The sequence below is a fragment of the Podarcis erhardii genome, assembly GCF_964252035.2.
Source record: "Podarcis erhardii genome assembly, chromosome: 17".
In the NCBI taxonomy this organism is placed as follows: Eukaryota; Metazoa; Chordata; class Lepidosauria; order Squamata; family Lacertidae; genus Podarcis; species Podarcis erhardii.
The window spans coordinates 25,280,155-25,307,396 of record NC_138515.1 but is presented as its reverse complement, the minus strand read 5'-3'; the positions used below and the strand labels follow the sequence as shown (position 1 = coordinate 25,307,396).

At 44.8% G+C, this 27,242-nt stretch overlaps 1 protein-coding gene across 1 annotated transcript in view; it reads right to left on the bottom strand.

Moving 5' to 3' along the window:
- Positions 1 to 27,242, bottom strand: part of ABCA1 (ATP binding cassette subfamily A member 1) — a 119,439-nt gene that overhangs the window by 22,791 nt on the left and 69,406 nt on the right. Inside the window, exons 9-30 of the mRNA XM_081844697.1 lie at positions 25,831 to 26,071; positions 25,237 to 25,376; positions 23,367 to 23,483; positions 19,871 to 20,059; positions 19,177 to 19,382; positions 18,905 to 19,081; positions 18,037 to 18,259; positions 16,764 to 16,985; positions 15,205 to 15,409; positions 13,385 to 13,495; positions 12,956 to 13,127; positions 12,730 to 12,861; positions 12,084 to 12,223; positions 10,637 to 10,774; positions 9,000 to 9,220; positions 7,336 to 7,408; positions 6,339 to 6,541; positions 5,176 to 5,224; positions 3,463 to 3,573; positions 1,897 to 2,045; positions 1,325 to 1,449; positions 431 to 529 (exon numbers count right to left, since the gene is read on the bottom strand). Coding sequence (XP_081700823.1) covers positions 431 to 529; positions 1,325 to 1,449; positions 1,897 to 2,045; positions 3,463 to 3,573; positions 5,176 to 5,224; positions 6,339 to 6,541; positions 7,336 to 7,408; positions 9,000 to 9,220; positions 10,637 to 10,774; positions 12,084 to 12,223; positions 12,730 to 12,861; positions 12,956 to 13,127; positions 13,385 to 13,495; positions 15,205 to 15,409; positions 16,764 to 16,985; positions 18,037 to 18,259; positions 18,905 to 19,081; positions 19,177 to 19,382; positions 19,871 to 20,059; positions 23,367 to 23,483; positions 25,237 to 25,376; positions 25,831 to 26,071 — 3,443 coding nt within the window. The remainder of the gene's footprint in view (positions 1 to 430; positions 530 to 1,324; positions 1,450 to 1,896; positions 2,046 to 3,462; positions 3,574 to 5,175; positions 5,225 to 6,338; positions 6,542 to 7,335; positions 7,409 to 8,999; positions 9,221 to 10,636; positions 10,775 to 12,083; positions 12,224 to 12,729; positions 12,862 to 12,955; positions 13,128 to 13,384; positions 13,496 to 15,204; positions 15,410 to 16,763; positions 16,986 to 18,036; positions 18,260 to 18,904; positions 19,082 to 19,176; positions 19,383 to 19,870; positions 20,060 to 23,366; positions 23,484 to 25,236; positions 25,377 to 25,830; positions 26,072 to 27,242) is intronic.

The window sequence follows — 27,242 nt, the reverse complement described above, 5'->3', positions numbered from 1 at the left end:
TGATCTTCTAAACATTGTTAACAGAACGTTTTATAACTCTTAATGGCAGTTTTCCATTGCTGGTGGCTTGCTGCTCTGAAGCGCCCTCTGCTGTCACATTTTAGTGACGCATTTTTAACGTCGTAAATGACGGGTGTAGATCCGACCCTATTCAGAGACTTCTCTGGGCTGCTGAGATTTTATCATGATTTCACCATAGCATGCACTTCCCAACGTATTGTAACTGATAGGCAAAAGTCGCAAAGAGAGATCTTTTTCATAAGCTGCATTCTGCAGTCAACGCCACCTTCGGCAGCTCCCACAGAATCAAGATATACACACACGCAGCCTTGACGATAACTTCAAAGAGAGGCATTAAGGAAAGAGAGCGGACTTCTCCTCCAACGCCAATCCCCGCTTTCCACAAGGGTTTTGCAAAGGTTCCACTTACGGAATGGAGTATCCTTCCATGCAGCGGGTTCCGAAACCAGGTTTGTTGAGGAGAGCATCCAAAAGCTTCTGGGTTCCAGTGTCTTCTGGAGCATCATTGCTATGGGACCAAAGACACCATCAGGGGCCTGAACTACAGTGCAGGCAGAGAAAGCAACCAACACACTGAGGCATAGGAACAGAGAAGCGTTCAGGGAGATGAAGTCTTTGCTTCAAGCAACAGTATCTGTGCCTTATTGTTAATACTTTTATTGTTTGGAATGGCACAGATTTTATTTGGGCAGGAAGGCTAGGTAATACAGTGGCACCTTGGTTCTCAAATGCCTTGGGACTCAAACAACTTGGAACCCAAACACTGCAAACCCGGAAGTAAGTGTTCTGGTTTGCGAACTTTTTTCGGAAGCCGAACGTGCTCCGTTTTTAGTGTTACACTTCCAATTTGAGTGCCACGCTTCCATTTTGAATGTTATGCTGAGGTCAGTCTGTTTTTGCTATTTATTTCGCATTTTTGTGGCTCTTTTGTTTTTGTGACTGTGTGGAACCCAGTTCAGCTACTGATTGACTGACTGATTGATTGTGTGACTTCAGTACATTATTTATTGCTTTCATTTTATGGATCAACGGTCTCGTTAGATAGTAAAATTCATGTTAAATGGCTGTTTTAGGGGTTGTTTTTAAAAGTCTGGAATTGATTAATCCATTTTGCATTGCTTTCTGTGGTAAAGCGCACCTTGGTTTAGGAACGCTTTGGTTTTGGAACAGACTTCTGGAACGGATTAAGTTTGAGAACCAAGGTACCAGTGCAGTAACAAAAAAACAGCTGGCGTTCTCATCGCACAGTTCACATTTTACTTCTATCCTTCGTCCCACCTCCATTGCAGAGTTTGATACGTACCTGATAAACGTGTACTGCTGATCATACATCCATGGTTGCATCTCCAAGCTGGGATATTTACCAAAGGGAGGCACAATCAAACTGAATATAAGAGCAATGCAGACGAAGACCGCTGGGAGAACAATCTGAAAATTAAAATTGGGAAGAGTCGTTCACATCAAATGTTCTGAGAAATAAGAATGCCCCCTCACACTCACACTGGGGCTGGTTCTTCCCACTTCTAAAACCTTGACACCAACAGCTGAGTCAACTTGGTCACTGAATTGCAGACTTATTTAACCACACTGCCCTCTGGCGGTAATGATGACAAACAAAACTCACTAGCAAAAGTAGCCTGCTTAAGATTGGATTGGACGGGTGTTCATACCAGTTCTGCTTTTTCAAGTCTGCTAGCTGCTATTGAGTGTCAGCTAACCGGATTCTATCAAATTCCAAAAACAACCTGAAAACTTGCCTGTAAGACAGAATCTGTCTCAAGAAGTGTATTTATGAAACAAGAGGAAAACGTTTTTGAGAAACCAATAAAATACAACCCACCCACCCCCTTTTGTAGCAGGCAGAGCCCATCTCACCTGGGCAAAGAAACCTTTCCTGCTGCGTTTGGCAATAAGCAGCCTCTTCCAGAGGAGAGCTACAAACTGCTGCTGCATCAGCTTCCAGCCCTTGATCTGGCTAGATCCTTTGCCATCCATCCCACTCAGCAGGTCGGTCTCTCGGGATTCTGCAGGCAAACAATTGCAGGTCATGAAACACTCACCCCTCTATCCCCTAAGCCAAGCAATCTCCCCTAGGCAAGATATGTTCTATGATTTAACCTGTTCATCAAATGCAAGAAGCAGGATGAATATTTAAGCAGGGAGAAATATATTACATCATCCAAATGTTCTTACAAGCTTTTGAGGTTGAAGGCAGGCCAGCTCCTCTTGCCTTTGATGTAGCTGAAGGAAAATGCTGGCAGCCACACAACAGAGAAACCCTCACCAATATTGCTAACAGACTTGTACGTGGATCCATAATGCAGTCTGTCTGGCCTACATTTATGGAATGCTGAACTTGCAGTTATAAGCCTCCAGAGATAAGGCGTTGGGGACTGCTCTTCTCGGTCCATTGTCACACTTGGCTGGAGGTTTTATGGGGTTCTGCTGGCTGGCTTGGGCTGTATTGGGACTAAGAGCTGGCTCACACATGCATGGAAAACACTTGACTACTCATCACTTGACGATTCAGTCTGATGGCCCGACATGGCCATCAGGTGATGAACATGTAAGGTGTACATTATGGGTAGGCAAACTAAGGCCCGGGGCCTGGATCCAGCCCAATCGCCTTCTAAATCCAGCCCGCAGACAGTCTGGGAATCAGCGTGTTTTTACATGTGTAGGATGTGTCCTTTTATTCAAAATGCATCTCTGGGTTATTTGTGGGGCCTACCTGGTGTTTTTACATGAGTAGAATGTGTGCTTTTATTTAAAATGCATCTCTGGGTTATTTGTGGGGCCTACCTGGTGTTTTTACATGAGTAGAATGTGTGCTTTTATTTAAAATGCATCTCTGGGTTATTTGTGGGGCATAGGAATTTGTTCCTCCCCACCCCCCCCCAAAAATATAGTCCGCCCCCCAAGGTCTGAGGGACAGTGGACTGCTGAAAAAGTTTGCTGACCCCTATATATCATGTCTTAGCTTATCAGCAACGGTGTTTCACCCTTTAAATGCAGTATAACATACAGTGGTACCTTTGTTTACAAACTTAATCCGTTCCAGAAGTCCATTCTTAAACCAAGGTGTGCTTTCCCATAGCAGCGGGGGACTCAATTTACACTCAACAGGAAGTGGAACATGTTCTGCTTCCAAGGCAAAGTTCACAAACCAAAACACCTAGTTCCAGGTTTGCAGCGTTCTTAATCCAAGTTGTTCATAAACTAAGCTGTTCTTAAACCAAGGTACCACTGTATTATACTTCAGTAAAGGGAGACCAATTATGGGCTCTCCCTTCCTGGAGTTTTCAAGCAGAGGTTGGAGAGCCATCTGCTGTGGGGGGAGGGGTCCCTCTAGTTCTGGATCTCCTCCTACACGCTCTGGGGTGAAGTAGCCCCCATCCGCCTGGCTCCATGAATCACACAGGGACCCTTTTCATCTTTTACCTGGGTCCACGTCGGAATCATTGGGGTCAAAAGCATCATCTTCTGTGAATGGACGGAGGCAGCTTTGCCTGTCTCCAAAGACACGGTTTCTTCTGGCTGGTAATGTCCCATCTGAAAGGGAAAGCTCAAGAGTTAGCTTAATGAGGTTCACCAGAAATGTTCAGCTGGCTCCATCTTCTTCTAACGCTAACTAGAGAAGTGACACTAATGAACTGTTGCAGCAGGAAGTCTTCAGGTGGCCTTCCATTTTGTTTCATTTTCTCAGTAGTAAGAACCCTAGATGGAATGCAGCTTCAAGGAAGTAGCATGTGCATTCTTCAGGTTGCAAGGGAAATGCAAAGTGTTATGAGATGAATGCAGGTTTGGTTCAAAACTGAGAGTTGAACAGAGGGAGAGAGACACACCTCTCTAGGCCAGGGGAACTTGTGCCTCCTCTCCCTCCTCAAAGGTTGATTCACAGCAACATCTATCATCCCTGGCCATTGGCAATGTTGACTGGGGCTGGTAGGAGCTGGAGTTCAGCAACATCACACTCCAAACTCCAGCCCCTTGGGCTTGTCAAGGCTGGCCCAAGACATTTTGCTGCCTGAAGTAAAGCAGCAAATGTCCCCCCTCCCTACAGGCTAAGGTGCACCGTCAAAGCAGGTCAATTCCCGAGGCAGAAAATCAAGCAAACAAACAATAATTTGCTGCCTTCTCATGACACTCAAAAGCAGCTGCCTGAGTTGACTGCCTCCCTCTGCCTAACAGCAGGGCCGGCCCTGATGGGTTTCTGAATATTCTGTGCAGCCATGCTAAGGGTAGACTCAAATGGCATAGCCCCTTAATGAAAGCTACCCCAAAATGAAAACAGCAATGCCACCAACCCAGCCACATTAAAGGATCACCAAAGCATTACTCCACAAATTCCTGAAGGTCACTATTGCTGATGTAGAGTTTCACTGTGCTTGGCATGGACTTGCCATGTGTTTGAGCTGAACCACGTGGCAAAAGGATTGCAAACAGATCTGAATCTGATATGTATTGGAAATGCAGAGAAGTAGAAGGAACAGTTTTTTCATACGTAGTCGACACACAGAATAGTTAAGGAGTATTGGGAAATGATACATAATGAGATGCGGGAGAAAAAGTTTTAAAAAACATTCACCCCAAAACCAGAGGCATTCCTTCCGGGAACGGTGATGAGACAGAGGTGCCCAGGATCCAGAAAAAACTTGTTTATGTATGTAACTACAGTAGCTCGGATTTTGTTAGCCCCAAAGTGGAAGGCGAGAGAGAGGCATAACCAGCAAAATAAGAGAGCAAGAAGATCAAATATATAAAGAGGAGTGGAATTTTGTGTGTGGAATATTTGGGAAATAACGCTAGCAGGATTAAAGTATAATATAGTATAAAGATATAATTGGGGTGGGGGGAGGGGGAGGAACTAAATTAAATGGATTTTTTTGTTCTTAGAATATGCAGAAATTATGGAATTTTTTTAAAGAACCATGGATGGGGAAGAATGTATGACTACAATGGTGGATATTTAATGATGGAAATGCATATCTGAAAAATTTCCAATAAAAATCAATATTTAAAAAAAGGATTGCAAACAGGATGGACACAAATGAAGTGCTGCCATGCAGAAATGTTTTTTTTTTTTTTTTTTGGCAGGCCCAACATTGGGGACCATAATGGCTGAATAGTCAGATCTGCCAACATCATATTTACCTGAGGTCTCTGCGTCCACACCATGTTCTTCTGCCACTTTGAGAAATATCTGCAAGGGAGAAATGTTGAAATGACTGCACTCACCTTTGTTAGCCACACAATGGGACCTACTTTCCCCCAAAGATCTCTGTAATTCCCTCCCTCCCGCTTCAGAGCACGCTGCCAATAGAACACAAGCCATCTGAACAACAACAAACTGCTTTCAGTATCGGGCAGGTTTATACAACTGAGAGAATTGCATGGCAAAGTTTCTCCTGGATTAATAATTTCAGGAAGCAGGTGAGGGAATCAGACCTTTTGATGGGGTTTGCCTGAATATGCAGAGAAAGCTCATGCCTCCAAAACTGCTGTTATTTCTCCAGGCTTGGTGGAAATCAAAATTCACCCACAGATTTTGGACAAAGGGTCTCCAATACCATTTCCAAAATTGTTAAAACAACCTCTCTCGTCAATTCCAGCTTTAGCCTTGCTCTCATTTAAACCTAGATTCTGATCTTATATTCAACATAAAGATCTATCTTTTCCTTCTACTGATGGCTGCACGTTTGGCAATAGTATGCTTCTGGAAATCCCAGAATGAGCTTCCCCTTAAAGAATGGTTCAAGAATATCTGGGATGTGGCTATTTCAGTGTGAGTAACTGGGCTTAGAAAGGTAGCAAAAGGTGTTATAAAGAGAGACACCTTTGATGAAACCTGCTTCCCCTTCTTTTCATACCTGAAGGAGTATCTCCACCCCCATCGTTCTGCCCAGACACTGAGGTCCAGTGCCGAGGGCCTTCTGGTGGTTCCCTCACTGCGAGAAGTCAAGTTACAGGGAACCAGGCAGAGGGCCTTCTCGGTAGTGGCACCCGCCCTGTGGAACGTCCTCCCACCAGATGTCAAAGAGAAAAACAACTACCAGACTTTTAGAAGACATCTGAAGGCAGCCCTCTTTAGGGAAGCTTTTAATGTTTAACAGACTAATGTATTTTAATACTTTGTTGGAAGCCGCCCAGAGTGGTTGGGGAATAAATAATAAATTATTATTATTATTATTATTATTATTATTATTATACGTAAGAGAACTAGATAGCAAATTGTTCCCCCACCACCACTAAAGAGAGAGGGGGGGGGGAAAAGAATTGCTGGTATTTCTTCATTAGGAAGCACATGGCCCACATACCTCTTCCAGAGTCGTCTCAGAGATGCCATAGCTGGAAATGCCAAGGTCAGAGAGGCGGTCGTCAATCTCATGAAACAACTCCACAAAAGCTCCCTCTTTAGCGGCTTCGTAGGGCAGAACATAAGTTATCTCATGGCCAATGTCTTCCACCAGCCTGGCTTCAGGGACGTGCTTCATAATGAGATTAGAAATTGCAGAAACATCTGGAAGAACCAAGAGATCATCAAATTCCTCCACTGCTGAGAGTTTGCTCTCCATCACACTAATCACAAACCAGAATTTTTTAATATTTGAGGATTTTTGATCCATTTCTCTGAGCAACATCCCTGCATGTAGGCTTACAAGTATACACTCGTAAGGAACCCATCTTTTAGCACAGAAGAACTTACCCTCTGAAACTCCCCGCACATTGAAATTCGGCAGGCAACTTCACTGTACTGTTTAAGGCACGTGCTAAAAACTTTGTTAAGTCAAGCCTGCCCGGATATGTAAAGTTGACATGCATTTAAATAGGTGGTTTTATCTTTAAAATGTGTGTTTTTAAACTGCTCCTTTTCATTTTATTTTTTTGTTAAGTTGGTTTTTAACTCTGACTTCTATCGATAATTTAAATGTATATGTGATTTTGTGATTAAGAAGTATACAAATGTCATTACGAAAATAAAGTAAAATAAATGATGGAAGATTTAAGGTAAATGAAAAAGAGAGGGGAAGAGGAAGAGGAGAAGAAGAAGAAGAGGAAGGAGGAGAGGAGGAGGAGGAAGAGTATTGGATCAAGCCAATAAATAAAAATTGCTGGGAAAAGCAACAGAAAAGTGACAGGGTGAAAACCTTTTTTAAAAGAAGGCACAGAGGAAGCCAGGCAGATGAGATTATTGACTAATCTCAACAATAATTTAAAAAAATACAACCACCACCACTCTGGTGACTTAAAATTATAAAAGACAGAGACACAAGAAACAACCTGAATGTCTTGTTATCTTTTAAAATTCCTTACCTATTGTCAAGGTGTCACTTTCATGGTCACTGCCAAGTCCAGCATCTGAACTGCTCTGAGACACGCTGTCATCCTAATGAGAAAAGAAAAGGCGATCCAATTATCTGAACAAAGTCAGGGTGTTTTTTAAAAAAGAGAGAGAGAGAGAGGAAAAAATGTAATTCTCAAGAAACAAAAAGAACACTGATATTATGTCTCTAAGGAGCCCGTGTGGTGCAGTGCTTAGAGAGTCAGTCTAGGACCTGGGAGACCAGAGTTGAAATCTCCACTTAGCCTTCAAGAGAAAATGGGGTGTGGAGAACCATTTACATTCAATACACTGAGCTCCTTCTATGACTACACGCTATGATCAAACTGCATTATTGTTCAGACTATAGGGACGCGGGTGGCGATGTGTCTAAACCACGGAGCCTCTTGGGCTTGCCAATCGAAAGGTTGGCGGTTCAAATCCCTGCAACAGGGTGAGCTCCCATTTCTCGGGTCCAGCTCCTGCCAACCTAGCAGTTCGAAAGCATGCCAGTGCCAGTAGATAAATAGGTATCACTGCGGCAGGAAGGTAAACGGTGTTTCCATGCGCTCTGGGTTCCGTCACGGTGTCTCGTTGCACCAGAAGCGGTTTAGTCATGCTGGCCACATGACCCGGAAAGCTATCTGTGCACAAACGCTGGCTCCCTCGGCCTGGAAGCGAGATGAGCACCGCAACCCCATAGTCGCCTTTGACTGGACTTAACCGTTCAGGGGTCCTTTACCTTTTTACTTTTACCTTTTTTATTCGAGACATATATAAAAAAAATTGTCCAGTAGCACCTTAGAGACCAACTAAGTTTGTTCTTGGTATAAGCTTTCGTGTGCATGCACACTTCTTCAGATACCTGCACATGAAAGCTTATACCAGGGGTCAGCAACCCATGGCTCCGGAGCCGCATGTGGCTCTTTTACACCTTTGCCACGGCTCCGGGGCGGATACTAGTGAGGGGAGGAGGTGCACTGTGCGCCCCGACACTCCCCACTGTGGCGGGCACTGTACTGGCTGTGACGTCGCATGGGGGCGGTGCGTGCGTTAGTCACGCAGTGTCCCGACGTCACCTTCCCGCCCGCCCGCCCGCCTGCCCGCTACATTGTAAGGGGCATGTACGCTGGTCACTGCATTGAAAGGGAGCATGTACGCTGGTCACTGTTTTGAAGGGGAGTGAAGAACACACACACACAAAAAGGTAACTTGTTAATTTAACGTTTATTTCTATGAGGAGGAGTAATTCTGAGGGGTCAAACAAAGAAATAATAAAAAAGTGACAAAAAACTTATTTTTATAATGATGAGTTTTGGGGCTCCCAGTTTTTTTTTTCTTTGGAAACGGGTCCAAGTGGCTCTTTTTGTCTTAAAGGTTGCAGACCCCTGGCTTATACCAAGAACAAACTTAGTTGGTCTATAAGGTGCTACTGGACAATTTTTTTAATTTTTTAGATATTTTGACTGCGTCATACTAACACGGCTACCTACCTGAATCTAGAACCTTTTTTATTGTACGGGCTATTTCTGGTTGTTGGCTAAAGAAATAGGATATGTTACTTGAGGGGCCCCAAAATCTCCCCATTGTTTCTAGAAGAAATCAGCAAACTACACCCCTCCCCCTCTCCCCTTGAGAGCACTTCTGAAAGCAGTACCTTTTTCAGGTAAGACACAGTGCTGCTACTGTTCCTGTAGGAGCTGAGTGAGGAATCCACGTCCTTCTTGACTAAGGTCAGATAATATCCAGTCCCCAACTGGTTCTTCAGGAACAGCGAAGAGCCAACGCAGCACAGTTTGCCATGAGAAATGATAGCAATTCGGTCTCCGAGGATGTCCGCCTCGTCCATATGGTGTGTGGAGAGGATGATGGTGCGACCTGACAACCAGGAAGAGAAGAAGCCAAATAGACCAGATTGGTTTAGTGACTGTGCACCCATATATTGTTCCTAACAAATGGCAGCTTAAAGAAAGCTGGTTTACATTAAGGAAACAGCATAGCCCTACAGCATCATAGCCCCAGTCCAACTGTGGGAGAGTGGAGGGGCTGCGGTTGCTTTTGGAGACCATAAAGAAGGCTGATCACTGAAGAATTGATGCTTTTGAATTATGGTGCTGGAGGAGACTCTTGAGAGTCCCATGGACTGCAAGAAGATAAATCCTATCCATTCTTAAGGAAATCAGCCCTGAGTGCTCACTGGAAGGACAGATCCTGAAGCAGAGGCTCCAATACTTTGGCCACCTCATGAGAAGAGAAGACTCCCTGGATAAGACCCTGATGTTGGGAAAAATGGAGGGCACAAGGAGAAGGGGACGACAGAGGACAAGATGGTTGGACGGTGTTCTCGAAGCTACAAACATGAGTCTGACCAAACTGCGGGAGGCAGTGGAAGACAGAAGTGCCTGGCGTGCTCTGGTCCATGGGGTCATGAAGAGTCAGACACGACTAAACGACTAAACAACAACAAATAGAAATGAGGGATCTGGTTGCAGATCTCCACCAATTTGTCTAGTTTGACTCAAGTCTTTAAAAACAGCAACCCATGATTGAGCTGTCTGTTCATAATAACTTTAATTAATTTTTAATTACTATACAATTTTGTAACATGCAGAGAATTAGCATTTATAGAGAAACCAGAGATTGGAACTGAGGGAAGTCAGGGGTGGGGGTGGGGAGGGTGGGTTGCTTTATGGGAGGGAGGGGGAGGGGGAAATGGGGGGGATTAAGGATCATATGTTTTAAGATAATATGTTTTGTTTAATTATTTTAATAAAAATATGTATATAAAGGTCTCATATACCATGAAGCTAACAGATGCACAGATTTAAGCCAAAGAAGCTCTACTGATATTTGCCAAAATTGATACAGGCTGATGCAGTAGGAGTTTTATCAACATCACAATAAACTTTATTTTACTGAAGAATAAAAATAATAATTAATTTTTAATTAAATCTCTTTTTTTTTAATTCTAAAAAATGAGAAAAACCCATCTAACCAGGATTTTTAATAGGACAGGGGTCTTTTTAATACTGGTGTACAAATAAAGAAAAGGACGGTCTTCTCCAACCGTTTGCCAATCTTCCTTCTTCAGTTCCATTTGTGGATCCGTTTTCAAACTGCATGTTAACTTACTTATATAGGAGAAGGAGAAAGGTGGGGTCTAAAATCTCTAAAGGCCAGCAATACCAGAAGGAAGTCATCAAAGACGTCAGGGAACATGGCTGCAATGCAGAACGACCACACCATACAGATGCAACTTTTCACTGGGTCGCAAAAGGAAAAGGGAAGTGGTACCTTGGCGATATTTCACAAGCAGCTCCCAGATCCCTCTGCGAGAATAAGGGTCAACTCCAGCCGTCGGCTCATCCAGAATGACAACCTTAGAGCCGCCTACAAAGGCCAAAGCCACTGAAAGCTTTCTCTGCATACCACCTACGAAGCAAAAAAGGACAAGATTCAGTCTAATTTAACCTAGGATTCGATTCCGCTTTACCTGGGGCGGTCTGTGGAACTGCTGCTATGCACTTATGTGAATGCATGCATGGTAGAAGGGATTTAGGTCTAAGACAACATTCCCCAGACTACTGCCCTCCAGGTATTTTAGACTCCCATCAGCTCCAGACAGAATAGTCAGTGATCAGGGTGTATGGGCAATCTATCTGGAATATATTTGTATTTCGAGGAGTTAAGTGATCTGATTCAATTGCCCTCTCCTGCCGCCTCTTCCTTCCCCCTCCCTATCTCTTGTTAAGATCCTTGATGGTTGGAAGGAAGTGATAGTGCTGGGTACCTTCTTTGATGTTGGACATGGTTTGGACAAAGTGAGGCATTGGGTAAAAGGTAAAGGGACTCCTGACCATTAGGTCCAGTCGTGGCCGACTCTGGGGTTGCGGCGTTCATCTCACTTTATTGGCCGAGGGAGCCGGCATACAGCTTCTGGGTCATGTGGCCAGCATGACTAAGCCGCTTCTGGCGAACCAGAGCAGCGCACGGAAACACCGTTTACCTTCCTGCCGGAGCGGTACCTATTTATCTACTTGCACTTTGACGTGCTTTCGAACTGCTAGGTTAGCAGGAGCAGGGACCGAGCAACGGGAGCTCACCCTGTCGCGGGGATTCGAACCGCTGACCTTCTGATCGGCAAGTCCTAGGCTCTGTGGTTTAACCCACAGCACCACCTGCGTCCCTCTCGAGGCATTGGGAGAGAGTGGCTAATGAATAATCTGCATACAGCTAGTAATATATGACTGCAAGTAGCCAGTCAGGCAAGCCACAAGGGCTAGCTATCTAGCTATCAATAAACTGGATGGTTTGGGGCAGGGATTTGGAGAAGCTCGTGCATGGACTGATTGGCCGCAGGGGCCATGCAACCTGAGGCTACTTGGGGGAGCCACTTGGCCACGTCTTGAGGCTTCCAAGTGGCAGGTTGAAGAGCATGCTTGGTATGCATATACTGCTTGCTGTTTAGAATAAAATCTTTAATCTTCTCACTCACTCATGTTTTGTATTGCTTCTGAATCTCATTTTTAAAGAACCACCTTGCATGTGGCAAGGCACAGGGATGGTGGGAGTTACCGTCCCAAAACATCCACGGGCATTTGGCTGCCAATTATTGGAAGCCAACAGACAGATTAGATGGGTCTCAGGCCTGATCCAGAAGATCTCTTGTTATGCTTTGCATGCAGGGGTATAGAGGGCAAGGCAAACAATAGTTGCATTTGGCTGAATAAATGAAATTTACCAGAGAGTTTGCTTGTCTTTGATTTGAGTTTATGAGGCAAACCAACATCTATGGCCATCTGCTTCATTTCCTTTTTCACCAGCTTTTCCGACAGTCCCTTCAGGCGCGCATAGAACCAGATGTGTTCCTCCACTGTCAACCTAGGTGTGCGGGGAGAACAGCCACATTTTGGTAAGAAAAAACACACATATTGTCTGTTCCTTGTCATCCAGTTTTAAAGTGCTAACGTGATAATAAAAATACATATAATTGTACCTTGGATCCCGAATGTCTTGGTACGTTTTCGTTCGGTTTGCGAATGTTCTTTGGAACCCAAACGCCTGACGGGGCTTCTGCAGCTTCCAATTGGCTGCAGGAGCTTCCTTCAGCCAATCAGAAGCCGCACTTTGGTTTCTGAACATTTTGGAAGTCAAACGGACTTCCGGAACAGATTCTATTCGACTTCCGAGGTACGATTGTATTCAGAGGCGGAATCCCAAATTAGGCATGATAGGAAACTGCCTTACACCAGGTTGGATAACTGATATTGTCTTTGCTGATTCTCTCTCTCTAAACACCCCCCCCCCCAATCACAATCGTGGGAATTTTGCTAGTTAAGAAACAAATGAAAAGGTCCAAGGGAATGGTGATTCATAGCGTGACTCACTCATCAAACAGGACATTGTGTTGGGGGCAGACACCTAGATTCTTCCGGATGGTGCTGAGCTCAGAACGGATGTCTTTGCCAAGGATGAAGGCTGTGCCCGAAGTTGGGGGGAATAGCCCAGTCAAGATGGACCTAAATATAACAAAAGGGAAGTTGAGTGCAAACAAGCAAAGCGAAGCTTGACTTTGGAAGGTGTTTTCCCACCGTACCAATTTTGCCCTCTTACATTGTGGTGGTTTTCCCAGCTCCATTGTGTCCCAGGAAGGAGGTAATCTGCCCTTCGTAGAAATTCAGAGTAAGGCCGTCGACAGCCAGTTTCTTGCCATCGCGGTAAACCTTCACCAGGCTTTGAATCGACACCCCAAGGTGAAGATGACTTGGCTCTTCTTCCATGCAGACTGTTGCAACAGGAAAGTAAATCTACTTAGTGAGACACGACATGTTTATAATACCTGCAAGCTACTTCAGCATCGGACTGGACAGGAGGGGGCAGAGGGAGAACTGCGGTGTGACCCCCCAAAAATTGGGTTTCCCGAATCCAAGGGGTTGCAGGTCTTAAGAAATCAAACTGAGAACAGCAGGGAGCCTTATCCATTGGAAAGGATTCCATCAGAGAAGCCGCTGAATAAAATGTAGGAGAACACCAGTTGCTTACTTTCAGATGAGTTTTTGTGAAGAGAAGGGGTCTGTTGCTCTCCAGATTCCTCACCACACCAGTAGGACTTCGTAAAGGGAAAGTACCAGGGTCTGGGAATGCCGTATTGACCTAAACAAAAAGGGACAAAATGACCTGGGTGAGACTTGGGGGGAAATCATTCAGATGTGCAGAAGATAAGATGCATCTCCGAGTACTGAATTTTGCAAAGATTGGAGCCTGATCTGTCCATATTATCTAGTCACTTTACCAAACACCCTTCCCACACCTTGAGGTGGCTAAAGGTAGTTTGTATGGAGTAGATTCAACCCGCCAGAAACAATCCAGCCAAGGGAGTGAATGTGCTTGGACTAACCACAGACCTGGGGAAAGGAAGGATTGCTAACGGCTGCGAGGAACACTCTGCCCTTGATCTTTGGAGGAAGCAGCCTCATAACAGTGATGTAAGAGGACCAAAGGCATTTCACTGCCTCAGGTGAAGGACAAGACAATACCACTGTCCTGTTCCATGCACAAAAGTGGGCTGGGTTAGCACCTGAAAGCTACTAAAATGCTGGCACCTGAACAGCATCCTCCATTGCAGGACAAGGATACAGGGCAAGCCACATGCAGCTCTGTCCTCTCCTCTCCCCTATAGCCTCTGCTGCCTTGGGTGACCAGCTCACTTTGCTCAACAGCAGAGTCAGCCCTGTCTAATGCATAACCTTTTTATTACATTTTCAGATTTTACAAGTTCTTTTAAACAACAAATCTCTCATATCCGCTGACTTCCCATCCACCCTTCCGCAGTGTTCTAAAGCTGCTATGTTACAGTGGTACCTCGGGTTACATATGCTTCAGGTTACATACGCTTCAGGTTACACACTCCGCTAACCCAGAAATAGTGCTTCAGGTTAAGAACTTTGCTTCAGGATAAGAACAGAAATTGGGCTCTGGTGGCGTGGCAGTAGCAGGCGGCCCCATTAGCTAAAGTGGTGCTTCAGGTTAAGAACAGTTTCAGGTTAAAAACGGACCTCCGGAATGAATTAAGTATTTAACCTGAGGTACCACTGTACTTACATTTTACCCATTACAGTGGTACCTCTGGTTAGGACTTTATTCGTTCTGGAGGTCCGTTCTTAACCTGAAACTGTTCTTAGCCTGAGATACCACTTAAGCTAATGGGGCCTCCCAGTGATGCCGTGATGCCGCCGCGTGATTTCTGTTCTCATCCTGAAGCAAAGTTCTTAATCCGAGGTACTATTTCTGGGTTAGCGGAGTCTGTAACCTGAAACGTCTGTAACCTGAAGCGTATGTAACCCGAGGTACCACTGTACATCAATTCTGACTTATTAAACTACCAATTCTCATCTGTTGCTATCCTGAATACGTTTTAACATAACCATGGTATTTTTTCTTCCAAACATTCCACAGATTATTTCCATTCTTCAAAAAAAAATTCCCTCCTTTAATTCTAACAGTTGGTCTAGCCATCTCAGCATATTCCACCATCTTCATAAGCCAATCTTCTTTCAGTGGGACTTCTTCTTTCAATTTTTTGCACAAAGATTATTCTTGCCACCGTTGTAACACATATAAACAAATCAAACAATTCCTTCAGAGCACAGTCAGCCCCGTCAAGGCTCTTGTACTTGCTATCTCTGGTGGATCTGCAAGAATCTGTCACCGCTCCTCCTCCTGTGAGACTGCTGTTTCTGGGATCTCCCATGGCTGGATAATAATATGGAAACTGGAGCATCCCTGACTTCCAAAGGGAAGGAAGTGGGGTAATGGGAAGTAATGGGCTAAGACGGAGAGAGATTTGATGTGCTACTGCTCACCTGGAAAGACAGCCTCGATGTACCAAGTCAGAACCCCATACAGCAGACTATCGAACAGCATCATACACACAGAAGTTGTCAGGTTGTAGCTGTCTCCTTCCAAAGGGCTCATGAAGACATTGTCCCATTGCAATCCAACACCCTGCTCTTCAAACAGGGAAAGGTACTCACTGCCAAACGCAAAGGCGACCGGAGAAAGCAGGCTCTGCAGAGGAAAAACACCAGTTAACATCCTGGGTGCATTCACTCACTCACTCACGTTTTCAGTGCAAGGAAAGATTAACCCTGCCATAATGGCAACAGGGAAGAAAAGCAAAAACCAATTCAGCTGTGACCAAATGGGTACCTGGGCTAGTTCCACATGGGTGGGACGAAGGATGCAGTTCCTTACCATCTGGTTATCATCTCTTTAGTATGGAGGCTGGCAATCAGGTGGTGAGGAACTATACCATTGGCCCTGCTCATGTAATCTCGAAACCAAATATTCCTGGAGCAGATTTGGAATAAGTTGGGGGGAAGAGTTTCCAGTACCACTATGGGAAACATACACACACATCCCAGGAATTCCTGAGAAGGACAGTGTTTGTGGTTGCAACTCTGTGTCAACAGAAGATACAACTCATGTGCTCCTTGAATGCCCTTTTTATAATGATCTTAGAAACAACCACATTTACCCATTGTTAAGATCACAGAAGGGAAGCTCACCCCTAGCAAAGACTTGTTTTTTGCTGTCCTTTGTAGAGACGTATACAGTCATACCTCATGTTACGTTTGCTTCAGGTTACACATTTTCAGCTTGCATCCCACAGCGACCCGGAAGTAACAGAACGGGTTACTTCTGGGTTTCACTGCTTGCAACCCGTGCACGCACAGACGTGGGTTGCGTTCTGTTCAGGTTGTGAATGGGCCTCTGGAACAGGTCCCGTTTGCAACCAGAGGTACCACTGTATATACTTCAGAATATCTAAATTTCTTGCTAAGGCTCTACAAATCTGTGCTATTAAACTTAAAGGGGGTATGGGAAATGAATTATCCTTTAAAGGTTAAGGAGCAGAAATGTAAATCTCTATTATTATTATTATTATTATTATTATTATTATTATTATTATTACTATTATTATTATAGTTATCATTTGTATAATGGCTGCCTGCTAAAACTCAATGAACTGACTTGATCCAACTTTCCCTCAAAGTGCTAAAGGGTGTAGGTGATATACATATTATTTTCATAACAACCCTGGGAGGTAGATTAGGCTGAGAGTTGGTAACTGGCTCAACACTGCCCAGTGAGTTTCGTGGCCATGTGGTCATTTGAACTCTGATCTCCCAGGTCCCAATTCAATACTCTAACAACTACACTGGTGTAGTGAAACCAATTAAAGTTTGATTAAAAGTTGAAAGAATTAGGGAATGGGGGAAGGGGGTGTGCAGGACCAACCCCCCCCCCAAAAAAAAATTAATCCAAGAAGGTATCTGCCCAGACCAGATTTAAAAAAGATCTCTCCTTGCTGGCGGTGCTACCCTCCCCTCGCCACCCCGTCCCCCTTGCACTGACTCACCGCAAACGTTTTGAGAGAGAAGGTCATGTAATCATGCCAGGCAAAATTCAACGTGCAAGGCAAGTAGAGAGTAAAGTAGATGATCCCTGCACAAGCTGCCGCCAAGTTGGCCCTTGAGAAAAAGGTGCTGATGAGGAAGCACTGTGTTATGGTCACTATGCCAAAGATAGACAGGAAGACAAACACCACACTGGGGTCACTGTAGGGCAGCAGGTTTCCTTTCTGGAGAAAGAGAGGACCAGTTGTACATCCATGAAACATTTGACAATTCACATTTCATCATTGCTTTATTATTATCACAGCTTATTACAATTACTAGTATTACTGTTATTATTTGTACACACCTGCGGTGGTTTACATTAACAAGTGGGGGCAAACATGTGTTTGCAGTAAGCAAGTTGATGTGTCAGACATACAGAGACAGTCCTATGGGGCCTGGCAGGGTAGGATATAGATCCTTGGCCAATGTGTTTAGCTATCAAACCCACATTTGCTACTGTGGAATATGTGAAAAGGAGCTTAGCCATCCCATCTTACAAAAAAAGAATGGTCACCTCTGAGCTCATGTGTTCTTTCTCAAGACATTATTATTATTATTATTATTATTATTATTATTATTATTATTAGCCACTCTGGGCAGCTTCCAACATATACAAAAACTTCCTGATACAGGGCCGCCTTCAGATGTCTTCTAAAGACAGATGTGTTGTATAGTTACTTATCTCCTTGACATTTGATTTGAGGGCATTCCACAGGGTGGGCTCCACTGCTGAGAAGGCCCCCGTCACCTCACTTCTCTCAATGAGGGAATCACCAGAAGGCCCTCGAAGCTGGACCTCAGTGTCTGGCTGAACGATGGGTGTGTGTGTTTGTGTGTGGAGATGCTCTTTCAGGTATACAAGGCCGAGGCCGTTTAGGGCTTTAAAGATCAGCACCAACATTGTGCTTGGAAATGTACTGGAAGCCAATGTTTCAGAACCAGTATTTCTTGACTACTATGCTCTGCTATTATTTTTACGTTCTTGTTCATCCTTAAGGGAGCGCAGGCAAGCAATTTATACCACAGGATGCATTCTTCTATCCCCTTACCTGGGAGTAAGTCCCATGGAGCCCAGTGGGACTTACTCAAGAACATAAGAAGAGATCCGTAGCTAAGGTGAGAATTGAACAGTGGGGGATCCTAATATTGCATGGCAAGCCACTATAGTAGATCAACAGTTGTGGGTTAAACATCCTATTAACCAAAGGAGTGAGAACGTGGAGCCATGCTAACCTTGAGGATGAGCGTCAGGAGCCCAGCGCTCATGAGAATGGGGATGAGGCTGCTAATGAACCAGCTGAGCCAGAGGGTGCCGTTGTTTAGGCCCATAATCCTCATGGTCTCTTTCAGGCGGGCCTCCTTTTCGTACACAATGCCCTTGACGATCACGGCCACAGAGTAGATCCAAGCCAGAGTCATGAAGAGGGGCATGGAGCCGCTCATGACACGCAAGAATCTGCAGAGGGGAAACCAGAGGAAGGCCAAGACTTGGGGTTATCGTTTATTGGTAACAAGTTTAAGGCAGACCAAAAGAAATACTTTGTCATGCAGTGTGTAATTCACCTTTCAAGATTCGACGGTGGCTGGCTGGCTGCCTACCTGCCTGCCTGCTTACAAAGCCTTTCTAAAGAATGAGAATTTGTTTGTGAGTGGCTACCATAATAGCTAAACAGAAAGTCGATGTTCTCAATGCTGCGGGAAACAAGGGGGAGACCATTTCTGCTTGGTGATCAGCCACTGCTGGAAACAGAATCTAGATTGCCCTCTCCTCCCCCTCCAGCGCTATCTTGGACCCAAGAAGTATGAGCTGCTCTAGGAGGCTAACCTGCCACCATCTTGAAAGCTTCCTCAAAGATGACCCATGGAGGCTTTATAGAGAAGCTTGCCTTCCCCCAGGAAGTGGCATCTTTGAGAAAATGTCACCACTTGAAGAAGACTCCCAAACCCCATCATGGAGGTTCTTTCCTGTCACTGCCTCTGCAGTCGGGTGAAGAACCAGCTCACGTTTCTCCAAAATCTGCAACCCTAAAACTCAGGTCCACTCTGACTTAAGCAGAGTCAGCCACGCCAGGGGACCACTCACTCAGAGGCTGTCACTTACACATCATCCACATAACAGGGGTAGGGCATCTGCTGAACGTAGACGCCCGTTTTCTTCTCGGAGCCAGTCACAGTACGGATGATCGCCTGCTCTATCACATCCTGCAAGTAAGCAAAGCCTCCCCAGACGTAGCGCATGTCCTCAAAAGGATCAGCTCGAGGACCTGGATCCCAGTACCTATAGCACCAAAGCAAAACAATAGTTGGGTCAGAATTCTCACACCCATTCCTGTTAATCGCGAACCTACCAAGGCCTCTTTGAGGACTGCTCACCCGTCCTTAATTTTGTTTGTTCTCTCCACGCTATCGATGTCCATCCTTATCTTGTACTTGACATGTTGCGGCAACTTCACGCTGCTAGGAGTGATTTCGGGGAAAACGATGCCTGCCCAAAACCTCCTCTGATCCAGCAGCTCCAGGGACTTGTCGATAAGCCGCACTTCACTAGGCATGGCTTCCAGTTTGTCCAGATTGACACACTGCAACCATGACGGACATAATGAATCAGAACCTGGGCTGAAGTTTCTTTGAGAAGCAAATATTTGCGCAAACACTGAAATAAGAAGCATGCACCATTTCTGTCCGATTAAATGCTACAGTGCCAGTGTGGTGTAGCGGTCATAGTGTCAAGACTAAGATCAAGAATGGTGGACTTTGACTTACATCATCAAGTCGAAATGTAGCTTTCCCCCCAAAAGATGTGGGCTCAGCGGACTGGGTATTCTTAGGGACACCTAAGCTCTAGTCCATTTGGCCAGCTAAGGAGGCCCACTGATGACATCTTTTCTGAGAGTGCTCTTCCCCCACCGCCCAAATCCTGAAAAATGGCCTTGTGTATCTCTTAGGACCAGTTTCTGTTCTGCAGTCTATTGCAGAAATTATTCTTTCTGAATCGACTTGGAGAGAGAAAAGGAATAGCCCCAATAATAATGAACAAGATCAAAACACTAGTAAATATGAGACTCACTTCCATGAAGCGGGAAATAGTCAGAACAGCATGGTCAGTTTCATTGAAAGCTTCCCTCCAGGTGCGGGTTGAGCCATTCACCGGATGGACATCCTCTGGGTTCTTTGCCAAGAACAGGGATAGATCTTCTACGGTCCAGCTTGAACCCATTAAGTGGTGTTTCCAAAGGAACTTGTTCTTCAGTAACGTCTGGTGTTAGCAACATAGCGAAGAAACTTAGTGAAATTCACCATGAAGTAAGAGCAAAGAGCATAAATAGCATTTCACAGATCTATTGCCTGTGTTTGCACAGAACAGCAGGATGAACAAACCAAGAAGCTTTGGCTTCCCATTACACCCAACCCATGGATGGTGGCCTCTTGTTCCGTAACAAACCATGATCAATGGCCATCCTGAAGCCATTAGTTTGGGGCTAACTTACTAAGGAAGCCACACACCATAGTCCTGGGTTTAGATGGAATGGGAAGCCTAAACTACTTGATTTGTTTGTCACACTTGTACCAGGGGAGGAGTAAGTGATCAGGCAACCGACTAAAGCGTGCTGCTCATCCAAAGTAAACCATGACAAGCCAAGATGTCTGGATTGTCATTGCGAGAGAACACAGTCACTGTCAGTCTTCCCACTTGCAGCTCAATCTCAGGCTTACTGCTACTGGACAAAACCTCTTTCCTACACCTAGAATTCAGATTAGGTGGGAAAGGCTGCTCATTATTTAATGGTGTATTCCACTATTTTGGACATGCCCAGACTGCTTGTTGCCTAACTCTCAGTTGCCTGGTTATGAGCAATTGGGTGGAATATTGCCTGTGTAAATTTGCAGGCAGTATTTCTGTCCAGTTGCTCACTATGATCACTGAAGGAGGGGCCTGGAAGACCCCTGAGAGGCCAGGCGCCCTTAGGCTTCCTTGTGACAGTGGTCTGAGTAGGACTCTAGTGACACTACTGCTACACAGGGCATAAACTGAACTGGGTAAGCTGAACATTCACATGATAGTTCAGTTAGCTATCATATGGGACAGCTGCATATTCCTGTATTGGAAGGGGTTGAACTAGATGATTCTTAGGGTCCCTTCCTACTCTACAATTCTAAGATTCTATGATGGTCTTGTTCTGCTCATTGTCAGATCTGAGCCTTCCCTTTCCACAATTTCTATTTTTGGCTCACTAGGCGGCAGCCTTGTACAATATCTCAGCAGGGAAGCAACAGCCGTTGCTGAAAGCAAACAAACAAGGCCCTGTTGAAAACTGGAGAGGGGCAAAGGAAGAAATTTGTTTCAGCTGCTTGGCGATTGTTAAAAGCACTGCCAGCACTGTCTAGAGAGCACAGGCAAAGAGGCAACGAAGCATAAATGGAATATTAACGTCATAACACAGGGTTCCTCCGATGCCATGAAGCCAGAGGGAGCCTCTCTCGCATAGCGAGCTACAGGGCTCTTCAAACGAATTAGGAACAAATCAGAAACTGGGCATATCAGATTTTTCCCCCTCCCCTTTTTAAATGCATGTTCCGTATTTATACTGTGTCAAAGAGTTCAGTTAACAAGTTGAGGTGCCATGGTAACCAAACTCTGGCCACGTTTGCAGGGCCAGCCATTATGCAGTGGGAGGTGCCCCCGTTGGCCAATTTGGGAAGGTATCATCATAAATCAGCAACATGTCTATTTCCCAGCTTATGCTTAGCTCCATGAAGGACAGCCATGGGAGTGGCACCAAAATTTGGGGTTGTATATGTCATATTAGTATGTTTATAGTTTGACCACAGAGAAGAACTTAATGAGGATGGTTTTGGCTCTGTGTTACACATTATGCTTCCCTCTTATCAGCGAAGGGAGAAGACCCATTCCAAACAGCAGGGCAGGACAACGGGACGCACACACAAGGAGAGGGAATTTCTGAAAATGTGGGTGAAATGGAAGGTATGCAGAAAAATATTTGAAATTTGCAAATGGAACGTGAGTAAAACATAGCAAAATCAACAATTGCACATGGACACTGTCCTAATGCCTCCATAAAACTCTGGCAGGATTAGGGTTGCCAGGATTATTAGGGTTGCCATATTTCAGAAAGCGAAAATCCAGACAGAAAAGTTGTTTTGAGCCCTCCCCTGCTGTACAGCACTGAAGATTTGGGTCCCTAACAGTCCACAGGCACATGCCCTGTTAAAACATCGAAACACCCACTTGTTGCAACACCCACTTGTTTTCCTTCTGATTAATATGTCCAGAAATGGGAAACGGAGGGAGCCATAAAAAAAAACAAAGACCACCATCCGGCTGGGCGGAAAGGTCATCCACCAGAGAACCTGCCTTGCATCCTCTCTGGGGCATCACAGAGCACACTTTGTGTTCTTGTGAACTCTAAACAAAAAGTCTGTCTTTAGAGAATGCTATCACCTGAACATCTCTCCCACTGTCACAACTGACCATATGTGCTGCTGCAAAATGTATCTGCTGAGGCAGCTGGCCAGACACTTCTTGTTTTCTGGCAGCAGGTACACAGGCAGCAATGAGGTGTTCTCCTCACACGTGACGGTCCCTACAGTTTCTCTGTTTTCTCATAGAAGTTGTGGGTGAGTCAGGCTCCATAAGAAAGCAGTGGATTTAACAAAAGAGTTATGTGGTCGATCTGGATCTGAACAGGTTATTAGGCTTCCAGGGTGAGTATCTTTGATTAATGGGACATCCTGAGCTTTAGGTCACTGACAGGACAGTTTTCTTCTCTCTCTTCCTAGTAAACTTCATGGCTTGAGAAGGAATTTCAACCCCCCCAGCAATGCAAACTACATCACACTGGCTCTCCAATAGCAAATAGCACACTGACCTTGTATTGGAATTTTTTAAAGGCAATATTACAATACAATAAAGGTTGAAATGAATTATTGTTGTCATTCCAAATAGTTATTTAAATACAATGCTTGTTTTTCACACATCTGGATAGCACCAGTATGACCTGCGTCTGTTTCCTCTGTTAAAACGGGTGAGGTAATATTTAATCACATTCGTCTCTAGTTCAGAGCCCCATGTAATGTGATTATGGCAGAACTCAACATAACAGAATGTGAAGCCTGCCTGTACTTGAATAGCCCCTCGTTTCACATTCATTATGGGCCATGTCCTTGGCAGGTGAACACACACAGCGGCCTGAGGAAGGGAGGATGCAGGCCTGATTTATATGCTGGCCAGAATCTGCCTGAGTTGTGCACAACAAATCAGCCAACCTGGCACTTGGGGAAATCACAGAGGGGAGAGCTATTGTCTAGAAGGAATCACCTTCCTGCCGAATCTCAGGTTAGAGTCACATTGCACAGACAAGGAGGCCCTGCCCAAGCAAGCTTGTCAGAAGAAATGAGGTACTACATAGACATGCACGCACTCGCTCGAGGCCAAAGCGCCAATCACGATACCAAAGTAAACAGATTAAAATCACTTATTGTAAACTGGTCTCCCAAGAAATATCCAATGTTATCTGAGGAGCGAGAAGTTATGGCATACTGACCCGAACTAGATCCATTTCCTGGCTTTCCTCCATGAACACTTTTATCTTTGGTTTTATCTCCTCCCACATCCCTCCGAGATCACGGAAGACACTCAGCTCCTGGAACGTCTTGTTTACCTGCCAGGATAGTGAAAGGGTCAAAGGTGACATCGAAAAGGTAACAACCAGGGACAGAAATTCGTGCCCCCCCCCCAAGATGATTAAGTTGTTTATGTATGCAACAATAGTGGCTAGGGTTCTCTATGCACAAAAATGGAAAAAGTAGTTCCCACCAAAGAAGAATGGATAAGTAAGGTGAGGGACTATGCTGAACTGGCAAAGTTAACAGCCAAAATAAGAGAACCTAACGATGTTTGCTTTGTGGAAGAATAATATTGATGTTATGGTATAAGAGTTTGAAGGCAGCATGTAGCAGAGGGGGAGAAATAAAAACACCATGGAAAATGGGGTGGAAAGTCAGGAAAAATATAAATTTATTATTTATGTTAAATTTTTGAAAATTTCTTTTATAAAACAAAAAGGTGACAACCTGCAGAACAGGCTAAAAAGAGTGGCTCTCTCTGACTTCTGCCCTAAGAAGAAGCAGTGTTGGCTTTATCTTTCAGTATCAACGGCCTTTGATTAAATTCTGGACATTAGAACCCAGTTGCAACATCTCCCCCACCCCCATCAGTCAAGCAGTTTATAACGTCTTCCTCCACTCTTTTGCCCCTTCAGCTTTGCAACATCAAAACTTCAAGCGCTGCAGTGCTTGAACATAAAACCTAGCTGTTCTTGAGCATCTGCCTGGGTCAGCAAATGTAGCATGTGAGCGAGGACCTTACGAATGTTAAAGCAGAATTGCATAAATGAGCAGAACGTTCCAGTACAGCATATCAGCACAGAATCTGCCAGAGTTACAATGGCACAGGATTCAGCAAGGCCTTCGGCAATGTCTTCTTATGGACAAGAAGAGCTGTGCAAACCACGTTTCCCGAAAGGCAGAAAAAATGCCCAAGAATATAATGTATACACTTAAAAAATATGGCTGCACACATGACCCTACCTTATACTGAGCCAAGCTATTGCTTCATTTAACCCAGTATTGTCACTGGAAGTTCTTTAAGGCTAAGCAAAAATGCCATCTTCTAAATCTGCCATTCCACTTGCAGTCAATTTGAAGGGGTATTTGAGTGTTTTGGGAGAAGGATTTAAAGTGTTCAAAATGTTAGCAAATACAATGGCAGAGGTTTCTTTTCTATCTCTCTCTCTCTCCCCCCCCTCCACCTCTCTCTTTGCAGTCCAGCTGCAGGAGCAGAGGTCTCTGCAATGGTTGTTTGGCTTCCTGGCCAGCTCACAGATCCACCCACTCCAACAGTCACAAGGACAGAGAGCAAGGCAGGAGCTTCAGGGACAAACCAGCAAACTGGTGAACCAGACATGAGTCCATTCAGAAGAACCAGGAAGCGGACACAGCCTCTAGTTCCTATATAAGTTGCCAGTAAGAGTTGAATCATTGTTGAAAGGAAAACCTCATTGGTGCTCCAAGCTCCAGAACACAGCCTCCTCCAGACTGGGAAAATGCGACCAAGTGCAAACTATGCGGCAAGCGGCAAGTCCACTTTGACCCCCTACTCCAGTGGTTCTCAACCTGCGGGTCCCTAGATATTGTTGGACTACAACTCCCATCATCCCTGAGCTCTGGCTTTGTTCGCTAGGGGTGATGGGAGTTGTAGTTCAACAACATCTGGGGACCCGCCGGTTGAGAAAGGCTGCCCTACCTACTCAATACTTTCAGTTCCCTCTTGTGCATTTGCTGCAGGAGCCCTGACAGCAGCAGTACAAAGCAAGCCCCCCCTTTCCTTTGAACGATGTGGAATTGGGATCTTACCTCAGACATGACTGCCCTTGTCGCTGGCGTGTCAGGGGTGTACAAGACCTTCCCTATAAGCAAAGGTTTCAGAGCTCTCCATATGATTCTGGAAAGTGGGCTAGACTCCAGCTTCTTCATGAGGTCATTGCAGTAGGGTGCTTTAAAAGAGTTTAAAAGAAGAAGAAGAGAAGAAGCGTTTGGATTTGATATCCCGCTTTATCACTACCCGAAGGAGTCTCAAAGAGGCTAACGTTCTCCTTTCCCTTCCTCCCCCACAACAAACACTCTGTGAGGTGCGTGAGGCTGAGAGACTTCAAAGAAGTGTGACTAGCCCAAGGTCACCCAGCAGCTGCATGTGGAGGAGCGGGGAAGCGAACCCGGTTCCCCAGATTACAAGACTACCATTCTTAACCACTATACCACACTGGCTCCTATGGGAGATGAGCTAGGTGCACAGTACCTTTCTCACCTCAATCCTAGACAGCACACCAGGTATAGACAAGTGCTATCCACCCATCATCATACAGTAGCTTCCTGCATCTTTGAAAATAAAAAAGGACTGTAATCCAAATGATCTGCCCAAAATTAATAAGCATGCAGAGTTCCACTTACTTGTGTAGTTGTCATAGAAATCGGCAGCATCTTCGTCAGTGCTGTTGCCTCCAAAGAAAGCTTTGTAGTTGCTGTCTTCATACCAGTTGAGAGACTTGATCTGCAATCCCCCTCCCTCAGGATGTCCACAAACTATTCGGGATACCGCCTGGTAAATTTCGGTAGAAGAACTTGTGCTGTTCACATTGGTTAGGAACACCACCTCCTGCCTCATGTCGCTCCAGCTTTTCATGCTCCCGAGCTTTAGTTCAAAAGGGGAGGGAAAAAATAGGGGTTCACCTACAGATCAAAGCTCGATCCATTTTCCTGTAAAACTGGTAACAAATATTACACCAAAGATCAATTGGTTCAAAAGCATCCCGAACAAACCTTAGATTTCCTATTGTGTCCAAGGAACAGAAACTGTTCCTTGGACACACCAGTTTCTATTTGTGCAAACTGCTTGCGTTCCATTGTATTCCCTGCCATTCCATGGAAGGCGTGGAATGTATTCTTCTTGGGGAGCAAAATCCATTCATTCTCTCACCCCAGAAGAGTCACCTTCCTTTCAGGTGGAGTGTAAGAAGACAGGATATCAACAGGCCAAACTAATGAGCAAGCCCTTCTCTCCAATTTCTAAGGACTAATTTTCTTGGGGTTGTGTCTATCCATAATTTGGACCCAACTTTAGTTAAATGCCACTGGAGATACCCCAGTTTGATTTCACCAGCAAGCAGAATGTGTGAGCCTGAACTAACTCCATTATTTTTAATCGCAAGCAATGGTATTTTTTGAATCACAGCCAATACAGCAGAAGATGAACTTCTACTGAACAATTTAAAAAAAGCTGCTTCTACATTGTGCGGTGCATGACCAAATATCTGGAAAGGAATTTGCAACTCATGTGATGTTAGGTGAGCATTTCATGAGTACAATGATGAAGTCACACATCCGGGGGGGAAGCCACTGGGTAGTATTCAACTAATTTTTAATCATTGTCTAAGTTAGGCCCATTAATTTTAATGAGTCTACTCTGACCCATTGGCAGGGAAATAAATCCTATGAAATTAGATCTTTAAGTATTGCAGCAGCCAAATGTAACCTACAACTCCCTTTGTTTTATTTGTATCCTACTCTCTTCCTCCAAGAAACTCTTGGCTAATCCATTTTATCCTCAGGACCTTTATGAGATAGCTCAGGATGAGAAAGAAGGCCCCTTTTGCTGAAATTGCTGGAACTCAATTCCAGCACCTCTCAGGTGCCACTGCCATTCTAAGAGGGAGGTGTTCACGGCGAGTTCCGACACCTCTTTTTCCAGGAAAAATAGCACTGGTTATATGACACCATAGTTAGGCTTTCCGTGTCCTAAACTCTGCTTTGTTCCTCTTTCCTTTAAGGCTTATACGCCACTGCTCAAAAATCACATGAGCATG